General features: G+C 39.9%; 1 protein-coding gene across 6 annotated transcripts in view; it reads left to right on the top strand.

Moving 5' to 3' along the window:
- The window catches only part of galr2b (galanin receptor 2b), a 126341-nt gene extending 119779 nt beyond the window's left edge, over nucleotides 1-6562 (top strand). For all 6 annotated transcript variants that reach the window (XM_078797466.1, XM_078797467.1, XM_078797469.1 and 3 more), the window contains 2 exons: nucleotides 1232-1603; nucleotides 4941-6562. In XM_078797466.1, the coding sequence (XP_078653592.1) occupies nucleotides 1245-1603; nucleotides 4941-5703 (1122 nt within the window). In that variant the 5' untranslated portion in view covers nucleotides 1232-1244 and the 3' untranslated portion in view covers nucleotides 5704-6562. The remainder of the gene's footprint in view (nucleotides 1-1231; nucleotides 1604-4940) is intronic.
- The last annotated feature ends 4565 nt before the right edge of the window (nucleotides 6563-11127 follow it).

Below are 11127 nucleotides of genomic sequence, written 5' to 3'. Positions count from 1 at the left end.
CGGAGCACTCCAGTGACTTGAAATATTTCATTTTGCTGTGAAAGGAACATTTTATAGCCGAATATTAATATTAAAGACACACCTTTTTAATCAGGCTTTTTTTTAAATATTTTTTCACTTTTTATCTTTTTAGTCCTATTTTATGCTCTTAGTCTTTAGCTTTTAACTCCAGTATTTCCTCAGGGGGGGGGTCCTTCACACTGGTGGCTGTGTCGGGTCTGTTGAGGGGGTGCCATCTTAGGGTCCCTTCGACCCGGCCGGCTGGGGGTTCCTCCCTTTAATGTGGGGGGTCCGCCCGTCTGTCGGACTCGGAGGGATCCTCCCAGTGTGGACGGCCCCAAAGATGGCGTTTCCTTGATCCTTAGTGCCATGCCATGTCTCCCTATTGTGTGATTGTGTGTGATTTTGTGTGATTGTGTGTCTAGTACAGGGGTGGGCAAACTTTTTGACTCACGGGCCGCATTGATATGACAAAATTTACGGGGGGGGGGGCAGACTATATATTTTACACGTAACAGTCCACCTGGTATTATTGTATCTGTAAAATTGTCATGCAATCTGCTATTATTATTTATTATTTTGTATTTATATTTAAATATTTTAAAAATACTAAAATATTATAATAATTACAATAAAATTAAAATAATAATTATTATATTATTATTATGTCAAATATGCAAATATAACAATAATATTATATATAATATAATAATTAGCATTAATATAATAATTATAATAATCATAATAGTTCTAATAATAATTATAATAATCTAATAATAATAATAATAATTATAATTATTATTATGTGCTTGTGTCCCTTTTTTCAGGAGCACTTTGTAAACAACAGACCATGTCAAAAAACGAAATTGATAAAACCATCAAAATGTATGTTGAGTTTAAATGAAATACTTTGGAAAGATTGGGCGGGCCGTATTCAAACACTTGGCGGGCCGGATGTGGCCCCCGGGCCGTAGTTTGCCCACCCCTGGTCGAGTATGATTTTCTTAGGGATTTTTTTTCTTAGTAGGGTTTTCTTAGTAATTGTTTTTTCTTTTAATTGTGGTAATTTTTAATTCTGTAAAGCACTTTGTGTTGCATGTCTTTGCAGGAAAAGTGTTCTACAAATAAAGTTGATTTGATTTTGATCAGTAATTGCTGAAAAAAGTGCTTCTTACTCCTTTTCCGACATAGTCAATTTTAAACTAAGTGATTACAATTCTGTTTTTTCCAGACATTCCGACAAAATGGACATGGAGCCGAGCGTGCAAGCGAACTCCTCCGACAGCTACCAGCTCAACCCCACCAGCGTCATCGTATCGGTGGTCTTTTCGCTCATCTTCCTGCTGGGCACGGTGGGCAACAGCCTGGTGCTGGCCGTGCTCCTGCGTAGCGGCCAGGTGGGCTACAACACCACCAACCTGTTCATCCTCAACCTGAGCGTGGCCGACTTCTTCTTCATCATCTTCTGCGTGCCCTTCCAAGCCACCATCTACTCGCTGGAGGGCTGGGTCTTCGGCTCCTTCATGTGCAAGGCCGTGCACTTCTTCATCAACCTCACCATGTACGCCAGCAGCTTCACGCTCGCCGCCGTCTCCGTGGACAGGTAGGCTGCGCACGCCCAGCACAGTACGTCCTACCTTTGGCATAGTCACTCCATTCAGTGTCCTGATTCTTTGTGTTATTAATTATTATTTAAATAACAATTAACAATTTCATATAACAGTACTTCTACAATCTACTTGTAATAATTCACTCAGCTAACAAATTCATAAAACAGTATCTTTAAAATCGACGCTCCATGACAGCATTTGGTGCTTCCTTTTATCATTTATCTGCCCGGCAACATCAAAAGCTCTAACCTGTGGCTTGTTCTAACGAGTGAAACACGCATCTATGATCTACGAATGATCTAGAACAGGGGTGGGCAAACTACGGCCAGGGGACCACATCCGGCCCGCCAAGTATTTGAATATGGCCCGCCTGTTCTTTCCAAAATATTTCATTTAAACTCAACGTACAACCTGGCATCATGGCTTGAGACAACCTTTTGATGGTTGAAGTAGCTGTTTTATCAATTTCGTTATTTGATGTGGTCTGATGTTTACAAAATGCTCCTGAAAAAAGGGACACAAGCACAAAAATAATAATAATAATACATTCATTTTCTACCGCTTATCCTCCCGAGGGTCGCGGGTGATGCTGGAGTCTATCCCAGCTGTCTTGGGGCGAGAGGCTGGGTACACCCTGGACTGGTCGTAATAATAATAATAATAATAATAATTCATTTTTTACTGCTTATCCTCACGAGGGTCGCAGGGGTGCTGGAGCCTATCATAGCTGTCTTGTATAATAATAATAATAATAATAATAATAATAATAATAATAATAATAATAATAATAATAATAATAATAATTCATTCAATTTCTACTGCTTATCCTCACGAGGGTCGCGGGGGTGCTGGAGCCTATCATAGCTGTCTTGGGGGAGAGGCTGGGTACACCCTGGACTGGTCGTAATAATAATAATAATAATAATTCATTCATTTTTTACTGCTTATCCTCACAAGGGTCGCGGGGGTGCTGCAGCCTATCCCAGCTGTCTTGGGGCGAGAGGCGGGGTACACCCTGGACTGGTCGTAATAATAATAATAATAATAATAATAATAATAATAATTCATTCATTTCTTTACTGCTTATCCTCACGAGGGTCGCGGGGGTGCTGGAGCCTATCATAGCTGTATAATAATAATAATAATAATAATAATAATAATAATAATAAAAATAATAATAATAATAATAATAATAATAATAATAATAATAATAATAATAATAATAATAATAATAATGCAGCCTATCCCAGCTGTCTTGGGGCGAGAGGCGGGGTACACCCTGGATTGGTCGTAATAATAATAATAATAATAATAAATTTATAACGCACTTTACATCAAATAAATGATCTCAAAGTGCACATATAGCAGACTACATGACACTTTTACGTGTAAAATATGTGTAAAAATATACATGTACAAATGGACTGTCACATGTAAAATGCTATACCGTCTGCCCCCCCCACCCCCCCCCCCCCGTCAATTTTATTATAAAAATGCGGCCTGCGAGTCAAAGATCTAGAATGATCTTTCATGTCCTGCATACACACTGTACACGTTGGAGTAATACTAAGAGCTTGCCAAATATTTCTGATCATCAACGTTTGACAATACTTTTACATTATTCAAGATGTGAGCTGCGTCGCAAATGCAATAAGATTGTTTCACTTTTTACATTTTTTTGTGTCTATTTTATTCCACGTGTGCATATTAAGAATATTTTGTCCACATCATGTATTATTATTATCATGAATTATTGGTTTTTTTTATATATTTTGTATTTTATTTTAGTCACCTCACCATTGATTTTATTGTTTTCCTTTTTTTGGCTTTGCATTTTACCTATTTTGTCCCTTGTTTATATAAGGGAGTCGCTTAATTTTTGCGTTGCTTTACATAGCATTACGTTATGTTGGGGTTTTAGCAAAATTTTTAGCATAAGAGTAGATGAGCTAGTGACTTTTGTCCACTGATTAAATTTTTGTGCTATGCTACGTAGCGTTTAGTTGCGTTGCATGAAAATTTGGCAATAGTAGCTGACCTTATGTCTTTTGGCCCAATTTAATTTTTGTGCTATGCTATGCTCCGTTGCGTTAAAATGAGTAGCATAGAGCTATGTTACATAGCCCCAAAAATTCATAAGGGGCAGAAAGTCTTAACGTACGGAGATAGCATAGCTGAGCTAGTGACTTTTCTACGTTGTATTGCATTGCTACGCTACGTAGCACAAAAATGACATAGGGGATAAAATTGAGCTTGTGACATTTACTTCCGATTAAATTTTTGTGCTATGTTACACTATCCTATGCTGTGCTGCATTGTGTTGAATTGCGTAGTTTTGCGTCAATTAGCACAAAAAAGACAAAAATCTTAGCATGGGGAGTATCTGAACTTGTGACTTTTACCGTTTATTACATTTTTGTGGTATGCTATGCTATCCTATGCTACTCTGCATTGCGTTGAATTACGTAGTGTTGCATTAAATAGCACAAAAATTTGACAGAAGACAAAATTCTAAGCGTAAGGAGTGGCTGAACTTTGTGACATTTACTTCCGATTAAATTTTTGCGCTATGTTACACTATCCTATGCTGTGCTGCATTGTGTTGAATTGCGTAGTTTTGCGTCAATTAGCACAAAAAAAGACAAATATCTTAGCATGGGTGAGTGACTGAACTTGTGACTTTTACCGTTTATTACATTTTTGCGGTATGCTATGCTATCCTATGCTACTCTGAATTGCGTTGAATTGCATAATGTTGCATTAAATAGCACAAAAATTCGACAGAAGACAAAATTCTAAGCGTATGGAGTGGCTGAACTTGTGACATTTACTTCCGATTAAATTTTTGCGCTATGTTACACTATCCTATGCTGTGCTGCATTGTGTTGAATTGCGCAGTTTTGCGTCAATTAGCACAAAAAAAGACAAAAATCTTAGCATGGGTGAGTGACTGAACTTGTGACTTTTACCGTTTATTACATTTTTGCGGTATGCTATGCTATCCTATGCTACTCTGCATTGCGTTGAATTACGTAGTGTTTCATTAAATAGTACAAAAATTCGACAGAAGACAAAATTCTTAGCGTCAGGAGTGGCTGAACTTGTAACTTTTACCGTTTATTACATTTTTGCGGTATGCTATCCTATGCTACTCTGCATTGCGTTGAATTGCATAGTGTTGCGTCATATAGCACAAAAATTAGATGGGGGGAAAAAATCTTAGTGTACAGAAAAGCTCAGCCTTGTGACTTTTCATGTTATGCTGCGTTTGAGGTCATTGTTATTGTTGTTTATATTGCATTCTATATTTGTATTGTGTTTAATATGCAGGTACTTGGCCATTCGCTACCCGCTACGCTCCAGAGAGCTAAGAACGCCGTGCAACGCGGTGGTGGCCATGGCGGTCATCTGGGGCCTGTCCCTGGTGTTTGCGGGCCCTTACCTGAGTTACTATGACCTGGTGGACTACGCCAACAGCACGGTGTGCATACCCGGTTGGCAGGAGCGCGACCGCAAGGTGCTGGACACGTGTACTTTCCTGTTTGGTTACGTCATCCCGGTGCTTATCGTCAGCCTCTCGTACACGCGTACCATCAAGTACCTGTGGACGGCCGTGGACCCCTTGGATGGGATGTCCGAGTCCAAACGGGCCAAGCGCAAAGTGACCAAAATGATCATTATCGTAACGGTGCTCTTCTGCATCTGCTGGCTTCCATACCATGTCGTCATCCTGTGCTACCTGTACGGAGACTTCCCCTTTAATCAGGTGACCTACGCCTTCAGGCTGCTGTCGCACTGCATGGCCTACGCCAACTCCTGCGTCAACCCCATCGTTTACGCGCTGGTCTCCAAGCACTTCCGCAAGGGCTTCAAAAAGGTCTTCAGCTGCATCCTCAGCAAGAACCGCCGCAACAAAGTGCACGTCGTGCACGTGGCCAACACCGTGCCGGGGTTCGAGGCGGCCACCACAGAGGTGTCGCAAATGAACGAGGAGAACGCGCGGCAGAACGAGTGCGAGATGACGAATCGACGCGTCGTGGAGCCCAGGGAGGCCACGGTGACCCTGAACTCACCTTTCCAGCACCCCACCTGACCCGGCTACTAAAGCAGGGGGACTTTTGTATATCTTGAAGAGCACATTAAAACACACAGTGTGTTTTCATCTCTAGCTGCGCCCCCTGGATTCCATTTCAAGCTCAATATTTGCCTTACATAGGAGACATGTCATATATGGGACGTATACGTAATGTTAGGGATTCATGCACAACCATGCACAGCACACTCGGACGAACCATAGCAAATCAATGAAGAGAAATTATTATTATTATTATTATTCCACGGTGTTTGAGAGCACCTCATCGTGTGCTGCAGAAACCCCTTAAAGCAGTGCTTCTCAAATAGCGGGGTGGGCTCCCCCGGGGCGACGTGACTGGCAGGGAAGACTTTCAATATCAGTGCAAGCCTGCCATCATTGTTGTACTAGCATGCTTCACTGTACTCCATTTTGTTGCATTTTTGACTTCAGTCTTTACGGTACAGATGAAAAAATACATAGGATCACTTTCTCAATAGGGTTTCAAATCTGGGGAGCATGTTCGGTCATGTCCCCAGGTAGGGGGGGGCGGTGTGACAGAAAATAGAGAACCACTGCATTAAAGGAATATTGTGGCACCTCCAACCCCCAATAATGGAATTGACTGTTCATTGTATTATTTTTGTACTTATTTTCGGTGCCACTTTTTGTTTTATTTTATCATTTTTATTTTATTTTATTTCATACATACTTTGACCTTTGACTTTATTCTTTATTATTATTTATTCTATATTTCATTTTTTTAATCCCAGTTTTATATAATTGTTTTTATTTAATTTTTGAAAATATACATTTATTTTTTGTGTATTTTCTTTGTTCTATTTTTAATCATTAATTACATAATTAATGATTTACATTACATTTCTCATTTTTGAATTTACACATATATACAGTGAAGAAAATAAGTATTTGAACACCCTGCTATTTTGCTATTTCTCCCACTTAGAAATCATGGAGGGGTCTGAAATTTTCATCGTAGGTGCATGTCCACTGTGAGAGAGATAAACTAAAAAGAAAAATCCAGAAATCACAATGCATGATTTTTTAACAATTTATTTGTGTGATACAGCTGCAAATAAGTATTTGAACACCTGAGAAAATGAATGTTAATATTTGGTACAGTAGCCTTTGTTTGCTATTACAGAGGTCAAACGTTTCCTGTAGTTTTTCACCAGGTTTGCACACACTGCAGGAGGGATCTTGGCCCACTCCTCCACACAGATCTTCTCTAGATCAGTCAGGTTTCTGGGCTGTCGCTGAGAAACACGGAGTTTGAGCTCCCTCCAAAGATTTTCGATTGGGTTCAGGTCTGGAGACTGGCTGGGCCATGCTAGAACCTTGATATGCTTCTTACGGAGCCACTCCTTGGTTTTCCTGGCTGTGTGCTTCGGGTCGTTGTCGTGTTGGAAGACCCAGCCACGACCCATCTTCAATGCTCTGACAGAGGGAAGGAGGTTGTTCCCCAAAATCTCACAATACACGGCCCCAGTCATCCTCTCTTTAATGCAGTGCACTCGTCCTGTCCCATGTGCAGAAAAACACCCCCAAAGCATGATGCTACCACCCCCATGCTTCACAGTAGGGATGGTGTTCTTCGGATTGTACTCTTCATTCTTCTTCCTCCAAACACGCTTATTGGAATTATGACCAAAAAGTTCTATTTTGGTCTCATCTGACCATAAAACTTTCTCCCATGACTCCTCTGTATCATCCAAATGGTCATATGCAAACTTAAGACGGGCCTTGACATGTGCTGGTTTAAGCAGGGGAACCTTTCGTGCCATGCATGATTTCACATCATGACGTCTTAGTGTATTACCTACAGTAACCTTGGAAACGGTGGTCCCAGCTCTTTTCAGGTCATTGACCAAGTCCTGTCGTGTAGTTCTGGGCTGATTCCTCACCTTTCTTAGAATCATTGAGACCCCACGAGGTGATATCTTGCATGGGGCTCCACTCCGATTGAGATTGACCGTCATGTTTAGCTTCTTCCATTTTCTAATGATAGCTCCAACAGTGGACCTTTTTTCACCAAGCTGCTTGGTAATTGCTCCGTAGCCCTTTCCAGCCTTGTGGAGGTGTACAATTTTGTCTCTGGTGTCTTTGGACAGCTCTTTGGTCTTCGCCATGTTACAAGTTAAAGTCTTACTGATTGTATGGGGTGGACAGGTGTCTTTATGCAGCTAACGACCTCAAACAGGTGCATCTGATTCAGGATGATACATGGAGTGCAGGTGGACTTCTAATGGGCAGACTAACAGGTCTTTCAGGGTCAGAATTCTAGATGATACACAGGTGTTCAAATACTTATTTGCAGCTGTATCACACAAATAAATTGTTAAAAAATCATGCATTGTGATTTCTGGATTTTTCTTTTTAGTTTATCTCTCTCACAGTGGACATGCACCTACGATGAAAATTTCAGACCCCTCCATGATTTCTAAGTGGGAGAAATAGCAAAATAGCAGGGTGTTCAAATACTTATTTTCTTCACTGTATGTGTGTGTTTATGTGTATGTATGTATATATGTGTATGTATACACACACACACACATATATATACATATATATGTGTGTATATATACACACATATATACACATATATTCCAAACTTGGTGGTGGTGGTGGTGGTGGTGGGAGGGGAGGGGGGGGGGGTTGGACATAAAAAAAAGCCAATGCATCACTTCAAATGACTTTTACCATCAGACTTTATTTCACCTTTTTGCCTTAACCATTACCTGCACTTTTATGACCCCTTTGCATAATGGCTGCAATTTTGTAGGATTTTAATCCTACAAAAAAAACATTTAGTAAAAAATATTACAGTAATGTCATAAAGATGTACACAGTCATCCCTCGCTATATCAGACATTTGCACAAAGTATCGGTATCGGATCGAAAACAACAGTGATATCGCACATCACCGGTGGTCTCGGTCTTACTACAGCATCCGTTACGACAGCATATGCAAATATATGCAAATTACCCCATGACGCCAGCGAGCTACTTCCCAGACAGCCAATAGCAACCTTTCTTACTGAGGAGTTCGCAACACTGCCGAGGGAACACGTTTTCTGAGACGCTGCTCGAGCAGGAGTTTTATTTCCGTCTTAAATAACTTATTTAACTTTTATTGTGTCTACTGTATTAAGGAACACGAGTGTAAAGCCATTTAAAGCCGCCATTGCAACACAACGAGCTATTGTTAATGCCAGAAGTACGCTGTCCAGGAAAAAACAACACGGAACTACTAGCACGTGAGTCTGTTAAGTTTGATTTTCTCTGATTAATGGTGTCATTTCATGCTGCTCCAGTCATGTTTAAAACTCTATTTAGGTGATTGTGAACCGTTTTTTATGCTATATATTTCACTATTTATCATTAAATTCTACCTGAACCGATTAAGCGTGATAAACGAGTGTAACACCATGGAGCTTATTGAAGTACTGTGGCGTTCACGTGTCGATGTCGAGTAGGACCAAGGAGCTTCAGCTGCTTGAATTGAAGTAGCTCTTTATTTGGGATAGGCAGTCACTACTTCACATAATGGGAATGAAGTGGGGGGGGATTACAAAGAACACTTAACCATACTCATAGTGGGAGAGAGAGAAATGCTATACAGCAATCTGGCTAACTACTAGTACTACCTGTAGTACTACCTGGATGAGAATAACTTGCATAAGATGAAACATGTTGGTACTGTATGTAATATAGCGCTTCACTTTTTTTTTGTTGTTGTTCCAGTTGCTTTGTGTCAAGCATGCAGTGCAGCTCAGGTTACGGATGATTTATCTATAAATACATTTAACAGCATGTTTCTCTTTAGTGTTATGTTTTTTTTAAAGATGTATATTTTTAAAAGCTGTGAAATGATGGCTACTTTTAATGAAAAAAAAGCTCTATGTATTTGTGTTATGCTGTGTACATACGTGCTACCTCAATGATGTGCATTGGCCTCATGTTTGTGTGTGTGTGTGTGTGTGTGTTTGCGTGAAGCACAACCAATTTTCCTCTCAAAGGATGAATTTTTCCAAATGGGATTGTTGTTCTTTGCGGTCGACGTCAGTCCTTTCCTCTCGGGTTTACATATGTGTTTTTTTTTTTTCCTAAATACAGTATGTCTTGTTGAAGAGCCTGTTTATATATTTACATGAATGATTGATTAAAATATTTGAGTGTATATTTGAGTGTAGTAAATAAATATGGCTACATTAGCATTATTTAAGATACCTCTTAATCTGACTTGTTTTTTTTTAGTTACTGCATCAACAATATTTTTTTATAATTTATTAAAACATTATTTATGTAGTTAACTATTAAAATATGTTTCTGTTTTAAATATGTACAAGATTGGTGTACAACATTTTTAATATTATGAGGGAACAATGTTATCGTGACTCGTCCTTCCTCTGTCACATTTCAAACCGTACGCGTCACTGTCAAGCTTGACAGTCATGACGTTGCTATGGCAACCGACAGCCATCATCATCATGCATAGATTGACGGGTTGTTTCAGGATTATTTTAGTTATTTCAACTGTCATCTTGATCTTCTTCTTGTAATATTTGACTATATTCCCATATTGTAACATATTCCCAAACCTAATTATTTGTTTCCATTTAAAATATATATTTTTCCAATTATTTAAATTTCCTTCTCATAAGTATGACTTTTTTCTCGTGAAAAAGCTTTTTACTCTACCTTGCAACTTTATTTGTTCATTCATTCAATTTCTACTGGTTATCCTCACGAGGGTCACAGGGGTGCTGGAGCCTATCCCAGTTGTCTTCAGGCGAGAGGCGGGGTACACCCTGGACTGGTGGCCAGCCAATCACAAGGCACATATAGACAAACAACCATTCACACTCACATTCATACCTATGGACAATTTGGAGTCGCTAATTAACCTAGCATGTTTTCGGAAGAAAACCCATGCATGCACGGGGAGAACATGCAAACGCCACACAGAGATGCCCGACGGTGGAATCGAACTCTGGTCTCCTAGCTCCTAGCTCCTAACCACTCTCCCACTATTTGTTGTTTTTGTTTAATAATATCCCAACTTAAATCTTTTTTTGTATTTGTAGATATGTTCATGCTACTAAATATTTTCCCTCATTATTACAACATTGACCAGGGTTCAATTCCACTCTTGGGCATCTGTGTGTGGAGTTTGCATGTTCTCCCTGTGCATGTGTGGGTTTTCTCCGGGTACTCCGGTTTCCTCCCACATTCCAAAAACATGCTAGGTTAATTAGCGACTCCAAATTGTCCATAGGTATGAATGTGAGTGTGAATGGTTGTTTGTCTATATGTGCCCTGTGATTGGCTGTCCACCAGTCCAGAGTGTACCCCGCCTCTTGCCCAAAGACAGCTGGGATAGGCTCCAGCACCACCCGTGACCTTCATGAGGAAAAAGCGGTA

Source organism: Doryrhamphus excisus, linkage group LG16 (assembly GCF_037039965.1).
Source record: "Doryrhamphus excisus strain RoL-2023G ecotype Guam linkage group LG16, RoL_Dexc_Guam_v1.1, whole genome shotgun sequence".
In the NCBI taxonomy this organism is placed as follows: Eukaryota; Metazoa; Chordata; class Actinopteri; order Syngnathiformes; family Syngnathidae; genus Doryrhamphus; species Doryrhamphus excisus.
This window is presented reverse-complemented; position numbering and strand designations above follow the sequence as displayed.